The sequence below is a fragment of the Sapajus apella genome, unplaced genomic scaffold (assembly GCF_009761245.1).
Source record: "Sapajus apella isolate SASKATOON/1434 unplaced genomic scaffold, GSC_monkey_1.0 scaffold21, whole genome shotgun sequence".
Taxonomy (NCBI): domain Eukaryota; kingdom Metazoa; phylum Chordata; class Mammalia; order Primates; family Cebidae; genus Sapajus; species Sapajus apella.
The window spans coordinates 1,632,242-1,649,605 of NW_022436961.1; the positions used below are offsets into that span (position 1 = coordinate 1,632,242).

Here is a 17,364-nt window from a genome sequence, read left to right on the forward strand (position 1 = left end):
AACCCTGTCTCTACTAAAAATACAAAAATTAGCCAGGCATGGTGGCATGCACCTATAATCCCAGCTACTCAGGAGGCTGAGGCAGGAGAATCGCTTGAACTCAGGAGGTGGAGGTTGCAGTGAGCCAAGAGCGTGGCAATGCAATCCAACCTGGGCGACAGAGTGAGACTCCATCTCAAACAAACCAGAACAAAATCACATCAAAGGTAAGAAAACCACCAGCAAGTCAGAGGAGCAGTTATGTTCCAAATGTGATGGGTTTATTTTATTTTACTCTAATGCAAAACCAAAGATTGCACTATAGCACAGAGACCAGTATATTACAAGGTCATGAAAAAATGGTGTGGGACATGCAGGACGTGATGTACAAACTGGAGGGTCAGAGCATCTCCTCTAACATGACACTACGCTGTCACTGAGGAACACATTTAGTAACACTGCAGAACTGAACTGAAACGTGGCACAAACATGACAACTTCCAGGCATGCCTTCAAGAGCCTCCCTCAGGATGGACTCACAATCCCTAGACTTCAGTGTGGGGAGGATTACAATTCTTTGGAAGAATAAAAAGTTCACACTTTTGAAATTTCACAGAAGAATTTTAAGGCCAAAACATAGTGGGTTTTCTCTTCACTTCCAGGGACAAATCTGATGCTTTCTTCAAACCACATTAAGCTTCCAGTTCAAATCCCAAGCCAACCTTGTGACCTCCTGCACTGAAGTTCTTTCCATCAATTAAAGCTGATAAGGTCAATTTGACTCCTAGGAAGAAGAAAACACCACAATCACTTGTAACAAGTATTACAATTAGATCTGAACGTTCTAGAAACAACAGATTGAATCAATGGCGTGGATTGTAGCTGGGTATAAGAGTTATGAGCAAACAGCTATTACTCAATCAGTTATTTATAACCTTCTGATGTGTAATAAGGAAAGCATGACCATGGCAAACTTTCTCTGAAGCTCAGGGTTAAGGGCAATGGGTGATCAACCAAATTCAAAGGCCAGAGTGACCACATTATAGTCAGAAATACACATTTTTTTAAATGCAAAAGCATTTGTTTTGTTTCCTCTCTGAACAACCAAATGTTACAAAATGGTCTGAATCAACCTATAGTGACTATAGGTTGTTCTGCAGGTCATTTTCATTTTTCCTCTATCACTTTCCACCCCAACCCCTGTGTTACTAATTCCTTTACTTACCTGGTCGAAGGGTCTGAGTATAACCCAGTCCAATCAGGCTGGCATTATTTACTTTAGCCTAAGATTAAGAGATAGAATAATAACAGAAAATAGTGAATTACTTTGTGCATCAGGTTTCCAATGTTAAAAGCACCCTAGATGCTAAAAGTCGATCTAGAATTGCTAATTTTTTTTTTTTTTTTTTTTAAGATTAAGTTTCATTCTTGTCACTCAGGCTGGAGTGCAGTGGCACAATCTTGGCTCACTGCAAACTCTGCCTCTGGGTCCAAGCTATTCTCCTGCCTTAGCCTTCCAAGTAGCTGGGACTACAGGCATGTGCCCCCACACCTGGCTAATTTTGTATTTTTAGTAGAGACGGGGTTTTACCATGTTGGCCAGGCTGGTCTCAAACTCCTGACCACTGGTGATCCGCCCACCTCGGCCTCCCAAAGTATTGGGATTACAGGCATGAGCCACTGCACCCAGCCAGAATTACGGATCTTTTAAGAAGTCAGTAAGACTGGTAGAGGTGGGAGGTACCTTGAGAATGCATGCTTCAAGGCCTCAAGCAAAATTTTTAAACATTACGCAACCAAACACCCTGAATTCTCTGAGATACCAGCTGACAATCTCTCACAGTGGTTACAGAATTCACTCACTCAGGTGACAGAAAAAACAGATCTAGGCTCAAATTGTGGCACTGCCAGTTACTGTGTGACCTTGGGCAAGTTAGCAGACCTTTCTAAGGCTCAGTTTTCTCATCTGTAAAACAGGGATGAGGATAACACTACTCGCCAAATGGAATGGGTGTGAGGATTAAATGAGATAATATACGTAAAGCACTTGGCACAGTAACTGAAATTTAAGAGCTCAGTGTTATTTTCAATAAGAGTTACTATAGGAGCAGAAATAGTCATCTAATTCCATGAATTTCCAAATAAGAATATTGAGGCCAAAGTGATAAAATGACTTCAGAAGGTCAGACAATAGATACATAGGAAGAGGTAGGACTAGAACCCCTACTTCCGGATTTCAAGCATAATATTCTTTTTTTTTTTTTTTTTGAGATTAGCATCTTGCTCTGTCGCCCAGGTTGGAGTACAGTAGCATGATCTTGGCTCACTGCAATCTTTGCTTCCCAGGTTTCAGCAATTCTCCTGTCTTAGCCTCCCTAATAGCTGGGACAACAGGCGTCTGCCATCATGCCCAGCTAATTTTTGTATTTTTAGTAGAGACAGGGTTTCACCATCTTGGCAAGGCTGGTCTTGAACTTCTGACCTCAGGTGATCCGCCTGCCTCAGCCTCCCAAAGTGCTGGGATTAAAGGCGTGAGCCACCGTGCCTGGCCGCATAATATTCTCTTCACTACACAATGAGCTGGCTTATTAAATAAAGAACAAACAAACCACTCATATCACAACATTCACTGAAAACTTAGACACAAACATAAGAGCAGATCCAATCTGGCAGCACATTCTTACAGAAAGAGAAGTTCTACAATCCAGCTTGTATTTAGCAGCAATGCCAAAACGGGTGTTGTTACTCCCAGCCGTCCAAGCAAGGTTTATTGACGTTTCAATCTTCTCATTAACCTTCTGGTAGATAGAACCTCCAAATTCAGTGCCATCATTCCTGTTTTCATAGATAAGAAAACATCATAAATATCTAGTTTGTACCATTGTTACTATGGTATAAAAACAAATTCTAAGACTACCTAAACAAGGATCCCACTTTGTAACTACAGACTTCAGCAAATTTCTAGCATAAATGACTAATAAACAAAACGCAGAACTAAATCCAGCTATGCCAGTAATGACTGCATAATTAAAACATAACATTTGATTCATTTACTTGGCTCCTCCACATGATGTGAATTTCTTAAGACAATTCAATTAAGCACAAAGGCAGACACCCCAGGTAAGTATAATCTATAGGTCTCTGAGAAGTTCATAGAATTTAGAAACTTCAAAGTAGAGTTCAATAAAGATTCTGCAAAAAATAAAAAGGCAGAGGGGTACAGGAATAAAACCAATTCTGAATTTCCTTTAAAACACAATCCTATAGTTACAAAGCACCCTCCCTACAACACCTAGGGTGCACTGCTCCAGAAAGCACCTCAGTTATTGCTTCCAAGCATGCCAGAGGTGAGTCCTTGGGTTTTCATGTTTTCCCGATAATACTGTTTCATCAATTTCAGTAACTGTGTATACACTGCTTGCCTTTGTTTTAGCCATCATAAGTGAATTAGAGTATCTAGCAGAGAGGAATCTGCAACAGTTTAAAAACACATAATTTGCCCTTTGTTTTTTCTTCCTGGTATAGTAGCAGTGTCCAGTAGGCCCAACATAAAATAACATGTAAAATTTCCAATTCATCCCACCACACGGTGCAGCCTACACAACTGAATCCCAGGACTCTTTCAGAGCTCCTGTTACTTCTGAATGCGTTAGCAGTATCTGGGTTCCAACTGAGAATACCTGAAACCTCAACAGAATTACTGGGATATCCCAGGATGCTCAAATCAATTTGGTGGTTGTTACTGGTGACCCAAACAGACCTATTTCCAGATACTACCAAGACGAGAGGATAGCAGAGTAAGCAGGAACATCTCCAAAGGGTCTTCTTACCTCGAGGTAAGCCAGGCTCTGGGCTTTCTCTATCCCAGTGGTTCTTCTATAGAGGCTAGAGCTTCCTGAATTTTGGGGTGCATGCTGAGGAGACAGTGACCACCAACAGCACAGCACTGCACACCATGTGCACCAGCCTCCTGGCAAGGTTTTGCTCGCACCACAAGCATAGGTGTTCACCAAGGAATGTTAAATCTAAGTATGACCACTTCTAGCCTTCTCAGCATGCTAATGGCTACAATCTTTTGGGCAAAGACACTAAGGAATAAATTATAAACACTCACACATGTGTGTGCAGCTGGAAGTCTGCAGCCTTGTAACCCAGGGCGAAGTTATTCTGTGACAGTTTGGATTTGGCTGTGTCAAAACTCATCTGATAGCCAGCAAGCCACCCTTCGAAGGCCAACACAGCCCAGCCATAGATGGTTGGTCCAGAAAAATCTATATCAACATTACTGCCAACACTAAAACAATCCCGTTTATAGGAGGCCTTCAATTTCCCACTCTTCTTTCTGCAACAAATAAACAATGAAAACAACATGAGTTTTTACTACTGTCTAGGAATTTTTAGAGTAAGATCCACTCTCTCTTCTCCCAACGTAAATATTATTTTGGTACATGCTACATATATAGTAAAAACATTTCAAATGACCTAGTTCTACAAATATAATGTTGTTAGGATTAGACATGTATAGACTATGATCATCTATTACTCATTATAAGTTCAAATGATAGGATACTTCATGATTTATTTCATAAAAGCGTGAACAAAAGTATAAGCTATTTCAGAGCCAAATTAATAACCTGAAGATATATGTATACAGATGTATGAGAAGCCAAATCTCTTTAAACCTTGCCAAATGCCAAATGACACAAAGAGTTAACACCCAATACACATTATTAACCTATCATGGAGAGAAGTGTGCTTTTTTGAAGGACAATACTGAAAAAATAAAATTAGTTCTTAATAGCCCTTATTCTATTCCAATCAAGCCTCTTATAAGAATATTTGTCCTAAAGATAACTGAAGTGTGTGGCAGAAAGAAAACACCTGTTGTTACAGCTGAGACAGACGTCACTTTGAATTCATCTAGCACCTTTGTCCTTCAGAAAACAAGGACCCCCATTAGGCAGATAGGAAATGACACAATCTCCCTTTTTTTTTTATATGAGGAAATTGAGGTCAAGAAGTCGGGGGATTTACAGAGGTTAAGAAATCAAATAGGCAGCAGAACTAATCATTATGGCATTTGAGAGCCAGGAGATCACCCTCTTAAGAAATTAACTTTTCAGCACCATAAGGCAGGGTGAGGGAAAATAAAAAGAAATTAACTTTCTCAGCAGAATACCATGTCCATCAATCTTTAGAACTGCTTAAGATTCATCTATGGTCTCAAGACCCTTCTAGCTCCTAAATTTTTTTTGTATGTGCCCCTCTGAAATAGATTTATACAGTTTTGTTCATCTATTCAGTTTTCAAACTGTTCATCCTGCCATGGACGAGAGGGATCTTCCTTTATCTTTACTACATACATGTGGTCTCCAATATTCTTTATAGCAACTCCTAAGTTCTTCCTGCCTCTGAACTTTGCACTGTATCTCCTTCTTCTAAAGTTCTCTACCCCTTCAGACTCCAAAAACATTTCAGGAAATAGGGTTCGAATAATTACCCTGTGTTCGGTACAAACATGGTATCAAGAGTCAGTTTCAACCCTTCAGCCAACTGAAAAACAAAGATTTAAAATAAATAATTAGTAATTTTCAATCCTTTATCCGACTCAAGAAACCAATTCTAAAGTTTCCTCTAAGTTCTTTAACAAAAAAAAGAAGTCATTCAAGAGAGTGAAATATTAAATTATGTAACAAGTGAGCTCTCCATCCTCCTGTCCCCTCAACCCAGGCTTCATGATGGTTCTCCCACCAAAAATGGGGCAAATTCTATTTTAGCAAGTTACAGAAAATACAGTTCAAAACCAAACAGAATTCCTATACAACAAAATCATCTTGATACTCTCTTGAAAGTGTGGTAATGAGATAACCTGACATTTAACAAGCAATCTAAATAATTTGTTGAGCTTTGCACATATATTATCTATACATGGTATCTATACCAAAAACAGTGCCCTGTACATATTGGGCACTTGACAAATATCTAATAGATTTTCTCCTTGAAAACATGAGAAAATTTTAGAAAAAGTTTCCTGTCAAGCCAATTTTGGAACAATTACAAAACTAAACCAAATTTCCACAAATATTTGTTCTACCCAGGAGCAGCTCAGCTGTTTAACAGAGAACCAGTCAAAACAAAGATGTAATATAATAACTAGAGTACTCACAAACAAAGCCTTATTTTCTAGAAATACAAGACATCAAAAAAGGCCACATGCAGAGAGAAAATATGGCTAGTAGATAGGTTGTAAGATCTCTTTTGATTATACTTGGGGTTTGTTCATCATTCAATCTATAAGATAAACTGAACCTATTAATAACTTCTAATGTTTTCTCTTACCTTATTCTCCCAAGAGATTTCTGTTCCTAGAGTATTGTCTGTGTTCCATTTTTGGGTGAAGGTAAGTCCATAGTTACAGACCTTATATTTGGTTTCTAGGTTGCCTGATGCTTTCCCTGTATCAGTGTAAGCATGACCAGAAGTAGAAAATTCCTGGTAAGCAAGAAAAAATAATTATTTTTAAATTAGCTCATCAAATAGAAAATATTCACTTTGGAAAGCAGTGTTTAATGCATCAGAAACAGTGCCATTTAATGTTTGCCACAGCCCTACTCTACAGCAACTTATTTCCTCCTTTCCCCTTGTTTTTCTAGTCTCTAAATCTTTTAACCAGTTTTGCCAAGCACAGTGGCTCACGCCTGTAATCTCAGCATGTTAGGAGGCCAAGGCGAGTGATCGCTTGAGTCCAGGAGCTAGAGACCAGTCTGTGCAACATGGCGAAAGCTATCTCTACAAGAAATACAAAAAACTGTCTGGGCATGATGGCACGAGACTATAGTCCCACCATGAGCCCAGGAGGTGGAGGTTACAGTGAGCCAAGATCGTGCCACCTCACTCTAGCCTGGGCAACAGAGTGAGATCTATCTCAAATATAAATATAGATATATATATATATCAGTTTCACATCTTTCCATTATTCCACCTCTCTTATTGATATTTCTTGTTCCATATACTCTCTTACTAAATGAGAATCCTAAATTCTCTCCTTTAAAAAAGAAGTTATTTTTACTGAAAACAAATGTCTTTACTAAAAAGACAAAAAATATTACATCTTAAACATTTTACTTTCATGACCTAAAAAAAGATTATCAGTTCTCTGCTATATATTTCAAAGTATTAGTTAATTTAAAGGTGCTTAAAAATCCCAAAATACTACCCTCCACCCTTTTAATAGAGTCAACCCTTTACTACTTCCTTTTAAAAAAACATACATTTTTTATTATGGTAAATACATTTAACATAAAATTTACCATTTTAATAATGTTTTAAGTGTACAGTGAAGTGGCATTAAGTACAGTCGCACTGAGGTGAAAACGTTAATGCTTGTGTGCAAAACTGCAAAACAGCTGCTTAAACAATTTCAATATTTCAAAGTACTACCCATTTTTCAAAATAAAGTGGAATGCTATAATTTATCCATTTTTCCCCCTTTCTATCCTGTCTACCTTTAAGAGTGCTTCTACCAAATGGTATGAATGATTTAAAATATATCCTTCACCCTAGTTCAGTGCCCTTTAAATCATATGACAATAAGCAATTAGAAACAGACCTCCTTCTGGAGAAAGCAGTCAGCACCTGTCACTGACAATCTATGAACTGTCAAGAAAAAACATTCTGACTGGTCCTGTTTTAGGGAGCATTTCTGAAATCCTGCCAACAGTAATGAGATGCTGCCAACCCTGACCAGTCTGTTTCACTGCCTGCAACATGAATCCTCTCTTTAACAAATACCGTGCCTCCTAGCTCTAGTTCTACAGGCAGATGAGACAACTGGGAAGTTATGATCCGTTTATCAACACCACACAGACTGCTTTCAAAGAGAGGATCATGCTGCATATTAGGGGAAGGCCTTAGTAAAAAATGATAATGTATTAATCATGTTTAACAGTTCATATAATAATTTTAATGTGACAATTGTTTTTCTTTTAGTAGATCCAACTATCTAGTGTTTTATTTTTCACATTTACTTTTCACAAACTTGACAAGTATAACAAATGCAAATCTTAATTTTGGTGTTAGAAAAACATTATGCACAAAATTAAGGTAGAGGGGTAGTCTACATTTCTCCCTTGTCATCAAATTCTTAGTTTGAAGGTCTGTCATGAATCTAAAATGCCACAGGTACAAATCTCAAAGAAAAGGCTAGAATGTTCTAAGTTGAGTCCCAGGCTCACGATCCACAATTCGGTTTGTGTCTAACTTCATAATTTGGTCAAACAAATGTAGAATACATTTGTATCATGCATATAACATGCATATAGCTCTACATTAAATCCTTAGTAAGCAACAAAACAAACAAAAAATGTTACTGTTAAGTAGAGGCATATGAGAAAAATATCAAGCCACAATCTAAGAAATTTGGAACAATGATTGAAATTTATCCTAAATTAATACCAGAAACCAAAAGCAGCCACAAAAACAAGCATACAAATAAGCTTTTTTTCTTACCATCTGAATGAATATTACCACACAACAGCAGCATGAAAGGGAGATAAAATTTTAGTTGATAATTTTTGCAGCACAAACCTAATGAGCAAATTCTGGAATCTACACGAAATGAGTATGATTCCTCTATTTTAACAGAACTATATATATAGCATGCCCATCTTAGTAAGGGAGGTGTATATAAAAACCCAGGAAAGAATGATCACAAACTATGATCATACAAAATATAATTACAATTCCACATGCCTTTGTCCTTCTAATTAAATTATAAGTCCAGAAATAAAATTTGCATGGGTTTGAATGGATAAATAACAAAAGTGATGTAGCCAGTGAGGAGAAATCAGAGCATAAGGTGAATGAAAAGTTAACCTACTTGCTGAGATTTAGAATAAAAGCTTTTTTTTTTAAGACGGAGTCTGTCTCTGTCACCCAGGCTGGAGTGCAATGGCGTGGTCTTGGCTCACTGCAACCTCTGCCTCCTGGGTTCAAGCGATTCTCCTGCCTCAGCCTCCCAAGTAGCTGGGACTACAGGCATGTGCTACCACACCCGGCTAATTTTTGTATTTTTAGTAGAGACAGGGTTTAACTATGTTGGCCAGGCTTGTCTCGAACTCCTGACCTTGGTGATTTGCCTGCCTCGGCCTCCCAAAGTGCTGGGATTATAGGCATGAGCCACTATGGCCGGCCAAAAGCTATTGTTAATGATACTCTGAAAATATGCCAACATAGCCTTTACTGTAGTCTTTACTTTCAATAAAAAATACTTTATAAACATCAGTTAAAAACTGTAGAATAATCTACATGTATACATGCAGAAACACATTTTATTTGTATATTTTGTTTCAACTAATCATGAAGGGGCAGAGTAAAGTCAATTTGTTTTTGCAAAAGTCTAATAAAACTTCCATGAACCCATTATCATGGAAGTAAGGTTTTTAGTGCCCATATACATATTCATGAAAGTATAAAAATATGGCATGAGTCAAAAAATATATAATCTCTATCTTCTGAGTAAAAACTGTATTATACTCTTATTATGAGAAACACAAAAGGTGTCTTCAAAAATTCAACTTGGTTGTTTATTTTAATTGGTAAGAAGGCTGTTTGGAATCTGAGAGGACAAAGCTGTGGGGAAGACAGCTGGTGCTGGTTCACGTAACTAGACTGTCATGATTTTTACACAGGTTCCTTTAAGTTAATTATGCTACATCCATTAAAAATATATTAGATACTCACCACTCCACTACAAGACTTGGTTTTCAGGTCTATCTTGACCATGCCAAAGCCTATACACACACACACACAAAAAAAAAAAAAAAAAAAAAAAAAAAAAATGTGACATTCACTGCAGTTTTGGCAACTCAGAAATTATTTAGCCCATAGTACCTTCCATATTAAAAATGCATAGTATTTTCATTAGGTGAGAGTTCCACAAGAAACTGAAGTATAACCAAATAAATTCAGTATAATTTTTAAGACTTCAAAGTGAATATACTTTTAAAATGTAAGTTAAAAAAAAATAAATGAAAGAAATATGCACTATTCCAAGAACCAAAATTACTGAAAATAGTGTGCTGCTGTATATATAAGCTTAAAATATATAATTAACATCACTAGGTAATAAGAAAAAATCAAATATATACAGCACAAAAATTTAAATTTTAAAACCTAAAAAGAAATGTTTATTTAGGATCAGAATATACATTACTCCAAAGAAGCCAAAAGTTACATTGTCACTTTTCTTTTTATTTTTTTGAGACGGAGTCTCGCTCTGTCACCAGGCTAAAATGCAGTGGAGTGATCTTGGCTCACTGCAACCTCCGCCTCCTGGGTTCAAGCGCTTCTCCTGCCTCAGCCTCCTGAGTAGGTGGGATGACATGAGCGCCACCACACCCAGCTAATTTTTGTATTTTTAGTAGAGATGGGGTTTCACCATGCTGGCCAGGATGGTCTTGATCTCCTGACCTCATGATCTGCCTGCCTCGGCCTCCCAAAGTGCTGGGATTACAGGCGTGAGCCACCGCACCTGGCCTACACTGTCAGTTTCATAAAAACAATGCCATTGTTTGGAAGGAGAAAAAGTACTACCCCCTACTTTAACTGTCCCCAGGGCCAGAAAAGAAGACATAAATGTTATAGATTTACATTATTTTGCATTACATATAACATTAAATATGGACATATATATACATTTGTATTACGTATATAATTGCTTTTAATGCTTGTAAGGGGTTCTACCGCTAAAGAATGAGATCTAATAGCCTGTTAATAGTTATCCCCTTAAATCTTGTGAAGCGGATTAATGCTGACTTACCCTTACTTTTCTAGCATAGTACTTACACAGTAGGCATTCAACACTAACCTTTACCCAAAATTGGAAAGTTACAATAGCATGCTTACCATATCCTTTGTTGAAGACATCCTTAGCAGCCTTTCCTAGGTCACAGTAAGTTGGTGTGTTACACATATCTTATAAAGAAAAATGGGGGCAAAGGAATAAAAATAACCATTTAGTATTTATTCACCCACAGTTCCTCCGTTGTTTCATCCTGTGAGAACGGGTATACAGTTTTTTCTCTTCCTTTGTATCATTAATGCTTCAACTCTAATGCAATCAAAGGTATGAGACGGTATTCTGCTCCTTAAAAAAAAGAACTTTCCAGAATACTGAGAATAAAATGGTTTTCCTGTGAGATTCAGAGATCATCTTTCTGATTGTATTTCAAAGAAAAGTAAGTTCTTACAGGATGGTAAAGATGCTATGTTAAACTGGACTACTTTAAAAAAAAAATGCAAAATTTACCTTAGAAAAATGTCTCTCAGGCTCTTATGAAACCAAAGACCTGTACAAGACAACAATGGAAATTTTTAAAGAAACTGTTAAAAGATGGAATCAAAATCCTCAGGGTCAGTATTTTTCTCCTCAGAAATTCAGTTCTTAAAATAAGAATTACCATACTAAACGAAGTGTATTCATCTAGAATATACCTTCTCTCAAAGCTCTTCTTAAAGTGCTATAATTTTACCCATTAACCAGAAATATGATAGATTCTACCTGCAGCAACCTGCTTACCAAAAGTTAGAGTAAACTCTGAAGCTAAAGCCTTCAAAAACCACAGGTGCCTTGATTTTTCATCTTGTCTATTAAAAATTCGCCCAGCTTTGCTACTGGTAAAATGACCTTCACATCAAATTCTCTGAGCTACCAACACTGCTGAACATCTCATTCCTTTGCCCTCTTTGTGTCATGGGAAATCTTCCTTCAGCAGGTTCTTCTGTATTTCTCTTGCAGACTCAAAAGCTATGTTTAACAATTACAGACCCACCTCTATAGAGCAGTGCCATTAGCCCAACGACTATGTCAGAAAAATCCAAAGTATCAGCTAGCCCTTGCAATTGCTATGCCTGAATGATCTACACATTTAAGCTCACATTTATTTATATACAGCCCAGCTCTTAATCTAGGCTTCTGCTAAGCTTCTGCCTGTCCCATCATACCAAATATATAGATATGATGCACTTAAATGGGAATGCATTTAAATTTTGTCCCTTAACATAAATCTGTCAAATATGACAGACACTATGATATGAAGAGAATAGTATTAAAAAAAATTAAAGAGGAAAGGGTAATATAAATGTACTGACTCATTCCATAGTAAAACTTTGCTCTAAGCCACAAGGTTTCATAGTGCACTTTCAGAACGATTATTTTACAATTCAATCCCTTGTACTAAAATAATCAATTCTACACTTTTTATATTATCTCAATTCTAATTTGACATTACTCTTTATGATCGCAATTGATGTTGATGTTTGTTGAAATTTCCCCAGAAGTCTATTAATTTGGGAGGTAAGTATAGAAATGCAGTCAGTATATAGTGAAATAGAAGTGTTAAAGCTTTACAGTCTGATTTTTCATACAGCCGAGGAAGATACACTTAAATGTTTAGAAGCATCATATATATGTCTAGGGACTACTTTCAATATTTTACTATTCTGCTTTGTTATTTTTCAAAACCAGTACCAGACACTATGCAAAAGTCACGTAGCCGGTTTAGTTTACTAACTGACCTCAATTCTGCCTAGTGCAAGCTGACTTTTTCAGACCCATGATTCTGATGGGACATGCGCTGCTAGTATGATCAAGCAAAAATCGAGAACAACAGAAACTTCATGTTCCTCAAGAGTAAAGCTACAACCACACGTCTCCACCAGCTCTACAGAATGCACCTGCCCGCAGATTTGCACACTGCACAGAGGCTGCAGGAGATGCAGACGGGGAAAGGCGTTAGCCGGGGCTACTGCTTCACAAAGCCACTAACTTGACAGCCAGTACAGAGCCCGTTTCGTTCCTCGTTTCTCCGTTCTGAGTTGCACGCAGGGCATCCTCCCTCGGCCGTAAGGAGGGGAGGACTGGCCTGATGCTCTACAGCAATTCCGGAGGGCAGGGGCGGACGGAGAACGGGAGTGGGGTTCGAGGATCCAACTTCCTTAGAACCGATCTCCTTTCTAGCTGACCCCTGGGAGGAAAGTGCGGTCCGTACGCCAGTGGGGGAGGTCGCGGCCTGCGCCCAGAGACCACTTGCCCGCCGCGCTGCGGCTCCATCGCCTGAGGCGGCTCGGGAGAGTCCCGGCGGGAGCCAGCGGCCCCAGCCCCCGGCTCCGCGCCCGGCCCGCGCCCCGGTAGCCTGCTCCCTGCCCGCGGAGCCTCTGTTAGGCCCGCCTCCCGCCCGGCGCCCTGCTCAGCAGTGGCCCACCGCTCTCCCGGCCTGGAGCCCGCGCGGTCTCGGCTCTCCTCACCTCCACCCCGAGGGCCTGTCTCTGCTCCGCCAGGGCAACGCTGAAGGTCTTCAAACCAACGCTGTCCACGCCTGCGCGGCCTCGCTCCCTCAGCCGCGCCTGCGCGTCGCGCCTCCCCCGAGCTCCTGTGCGCCGGCGTGTCGCCGCACGGTCGCGCGCTACCGGGCAAGGTGCGCAGATGAACAGCCGGGCGGAGCCAGCACCACCAACTGTCCGGCTCCGCGGCGCGCGTGCGCAGGAGGGTCCGATGTGCACAGTGGGGTTGACTGGGTGGGGGTCCGAGAGGCCGGGGACCGCACCTGTGCCCACTTGGGGACTCATTCTCGCGAGAATGCGCGAGGCTGCTAGTTACTGTTGCCAAAAACAACCAGACAAATCCAAACTGAGAGACCTGCAAAACAACTGCCTAGTCTTCAAAAATGTCAATTTCATGAAAGATTAAGAAAAAGGCTAGAGAACTGCTCTAGACTAAAGGAAACAAAAGATATGGCACTAAAAGCAATGTGTGATCCTAAATGACAGCCTGGATAAAAACCTCACAGGCAGACAAAACCAGCTATTGAGGATCGTTATTGGGACAGTCGGGAAATTTGAATGGAGAGTAGGTTAGTTGGCAACAATGTAAAATTTTCTGAAGTTGGGGGCGGTGGCTCACACCTGTAATCCTAGCACTTTGAGAAGCCGAGGGGGGTCGGATCACTTGAAGTCGAGAGTTCGAGACCAGCCTGGACAAAATGGTGAAACCTCATCTCTACTAAATATACAAAAATTACACTGGGCACGGTGGCTTATGCCTGTAATACCAGCACTTTGAGAGGCTGAGGCGGGTGGATCACCTGAGGTCAGGAGCTCAAGACCAGACTGGCCAACATCATGAAACCCCACCTCTACTAAAAATAGGAGAATCAGCCAGGCGTGGTGGGACATTGCCTGTAATTCCAGCTCCTTGGGAGGCAGAGACAGGAGAATTGCTTGAACCCAGGAGGCGGAGATTGCAGTGAGCCAAGATCGTGCCACCGCACTCCAGCCAGGGCTACAGAGCTAGACTCAGTCTCAAAACAGAACAAAACAAACAAAAAGAAAAAATTAGCCAGGTTTGATGGCGTGCGCCTGTAATCCCAGCTAATTGGAGCCTGAGGCAGGAGAATTGCTTGAACCCAGGGGGCAGAGGTTGCAGTGAGCTGAGATCGCGCCACTGTACTCTAGCCTGGGTGACAGAGTGAGACTCGGTCTCAAACAAAAAAAAAAAACAAAAAACAAACAAACAAAAAATTCTAAGAGTAGTGTACCTTGGTTATCGGAAATGGCCTTGTGTTTAGGAAATACATGCTGAAGTATTTAGAAGCGAAATATCATGTGTCTGCAACTAACCCTCAAATGGTCCAGAAAAAAGAAAAAACAAATATGACAAAATGTTAACAACTGGTTAATCTAGGTGGAACATATATGTGTGTTCATTGCACTGTTCTTGAAATTTTCCACTGAGTTTTAATTTTATTGAAATAAAAAGAGAAAAGCCCCATAAAGTCTGATGCTCCACAGTACACCATACCAGGTTACTGCTTGAATCAAAAGGCAAATATCAGATTTGCCTCCTGTGTGAAAAGTATTTCAAGTTAATAAGAGATAAGTAAGATACATGTCTCCAACAGACTCATAATGTAAGACTTGGACAAATATCTGCTGAATGAGGCCAAATATGATCAATACCATAAGCAAAGTAGTGTAACCTAGTAGCCTAAATAAAGTGAGCTTACAAGTCCAAAGAGCTGGATTTGTGTCTCAGCTCTGCCAACTCTGTGGTCTTAGGCAAGCATTAACCTCTCTGTGCCTCAGTTTCCACATCTGTGAAACAGAACTAACTAATATTAACTCAGAGGATTATAGTGGATATTAAATAATGTATCCAGGCTGGGCGCCATGGCTCACTCCTGTAATCCTAGCAGTTTAGAAGACTGAGGCTTCTTCTAAGAATTGCTTGAGCCCAGGAGTTTGAGACAAGTCTGGGCAATATGTTGAAACCCCATATCTACAAATAAATTTAAAAATTAGCCAGGCATGGGTGCCATGTGCCTGTAGTCCCAGCTACTTGGGAGGCTAAGGTAGGAGGATCCCTTGAGCCCAGGGAGGTCAAGGCTGTCGTGAGTTGTGATTGTGCCATTGCACTCCAGCCTGGGTAACAGAGGGAGGCACTGTCTGCAAAAACAAACAAACAAATAATGTATCCATAGGACATAATTTACCTGGTGTAGAGAAAATGTTCATCAGTTAATAACACATGAAAATAAAGGAGCTGGCCGGATGCAGTGGCTCACACCTGTAATCCCAGCACTTTGGGAGGCCAAGGCAGGTGAATCACCTGAAGTCAGGAGTTCGAGACCAGCCTGGTCAACATGGTGAAACCCCATCACTACTAAAAATACGAAAACTAGCCAGGTGTGATGGCTCATGCCTGTAGTCCCAGCTACTCAGGAGGCTGGAGCAGGAGAATCGCTTAAACCCCGGAGGCGGCAATTGCAGTGAGCAGAGATTGTGCCGTTGCACTCCAGCCTGGGGAACAAAAGTGAAACTCTGTCTCAAAAAAAAAAAAAAAAAAAGAAAGAAAGAGAGAGAGAGAAAGAAAAGAAAGAAAAAGAGGAAAAAGACTGGCCTTCACCATCTCAGAACTAGAGCTAAATAATGCACTCATTCTCACTTTCTCATTCCCTACCCACACTGTGATCTAAACTCTCCAGAAGTGTGGAAAGGACTTTATCAATCTGAATCCTGATACTAAAACCATGGCATTCTCCTGTGAGATCGATAGAATTTTAGAGGTGGGAAGGGACTCTCAACGCCTTCCTTTGAGGGACATTTGCTAAGTGCTTATCGTGTCCAGGGCATGATGACAGTGCTAGGAGCTGCGTCCAGAGAAACATCCAGAGCATCCCATTGCAGAGGCCCATGGAGATGCCGTCCCGAGGGAGGAGGCTCCCAGCACAGGTCACTCGCCCAGCCAAGGTTACCTGCTGGTCTGCCCCTGTGGCCTTGCTCAGAGAAAAATCTTGGAAAGTTTATACTATATTGTTAAAACTGTTTTACTCTCAGAGATGGAAAAACCAGCTGAGAGCAGAAGCTTTTCTATAAAGATTTCATAGCTCAATTGCCCTGACTGTAGGATATGATAAGATTCTGAAGCCAGCTGTGTAATTTAACTCGATTTCTTTAAAGAAAAAGGGGCGGCCAGGCATGATGGCTCATGCCTATAATCCCATCACCTTAGGAAGTTGAAGCAGGAAGATGGCTTGAGGCCAGGAGTTCAAGACCAGCCTGAAAAACATAGTGAGATGCCATTTCTGCAAAAAATAAAAAATTAGCTGAACATGGTAGCGCACGCCTGTGTTCCCAGCTACTCAGGAGTGTGTGGGAAGATCACTTGAGACCATGAGGCTGAGGCTACAGTGAGCCACTATGGCGCCACTGTACTCCAGCCTGGGTGACACAGTGAGACCCCATCTCAAAACAAAAACAAAAAACCACCAAAGACAACCCAAATAGCTAACATTTAGAGGATATTAAATAAACTATAATACACCCATATTCGGGGTTGTGGTATAGCCATGGGTTCTGATAATATTTGATGAAAGCTCAGTGAGAAAAGAAAAAAGAGGAAACAAAAGTGTATGTACAGTGTAATCCCAATTGTGTGTGTGTGTGCTGTAATTTTACTTTAAGAAGCAAGGGAGCAATAAACATAAACATCAAGCCGGGTGCAGTGGTGCACATCTATATCTCAGCTACTCGGGAGGCTGGGGCGGGAGGATCACTTGCGCACAGGAGTTCCAGGCTGTAGTGCACTCCGAGCCTGCCTGTAAATGGCTGCTGCACTCCAGCCAGGCAATGCAGTGAGATCTGGTCTCTAAAAACAACACCCTCAGTGTAGACCTCCAATGGGGAGGCAGACAGAGGGACTGGGAAGAAGAAGCGCACGTGAGCAGATGTAGGAGCTGGCGATAGATTAATTATACTGCATATTAAACAAATAAATATGGCCGGGCACGATGGCTCATGCCTGTAATCCCAGCACTTTGGGAGGCCGAGG

At 40.5% G+C, this 17,364-nt stretch overlaps 1 protein-coding gene across 4 annotated transcripts; it reads right to left on the minus strand.

Annotated features, from left to right (window-relative positions):
* Positions 1-238: 238 nt before the first annotated feature.
* VDAC3 (voltage dependent anion channel 3) lies at positions 239-13,585 on the minus strand. Of its 4 annotated transcripts, XM_032288066.1 has the most exons (11): positions 13,284-13,585; positions 11,287-11,326; positions 10,884-10,952; positions 9,720-9,769; positions 8,487-8,489; positions 6,318-6,470; positions 5,479-5,531; positions 4,093-4,320; positions 2,663-2,813; positions 1,204-1,261; positions 239-762 (listed from the first exon to the last, which is right to left on the minus strand). In XM_032288066.1, the coding sequence occupies exons 3-11, from the start codon at positions 10,948-10,950 to the stop codon at positions 671-673; spliced, it is 855 nt and encodes a 284-aa protein (XP_032143957.1). In that variant the 5' UTR covers positions 10,951-10,952; positions 11,287-11,326; positions 13,284-13,585; the 3' UTR covers positions 239-670. The 4 variants fall into 4 exon arrangements, with proteins under 4 accessions (XP_032143957.1, XP_032143959.1, XP_032143958.1 ...); XM_032288068.1 differs by lacking the exon at positions 8,487-8,489; XM_032288067.1 differs by lacking the exon at positions 11,287-11,326 and having other exon boundaries at positions 13,284-13,385.
* Between the last annotated feature and the right edge of the window lie 3,779 nt (positions 13,586-17,364).

What these genes read in the sequence shown, in the direction of transcription:
- VDAC3 (XM_032288066.1), bottom strand. Translation starts at nt 10,950, where the DNA reads ATGTGTAACACACCAACTTACTGTGACCTAGGAAAGGCTGCTAAGGAT. An exon ending in AAATCTCTTGGGAGAATAAG is followed by an intron (nt 5,532 to 6,317) that starts GTAAGAGAAAAC and finishes TTTGTTTTTCAG; the next exon opens with TTGGCTGAAGGGTTGAAACT. An exon ending in TTCCAGCTGCACACACATGT is followed by an intron (nt 2,814 to 4,092) that starts GTGAGTGTTTAT and finishes CTATGAAAACAG; the next exon opens with GAATGATGGCACTGAATTTG.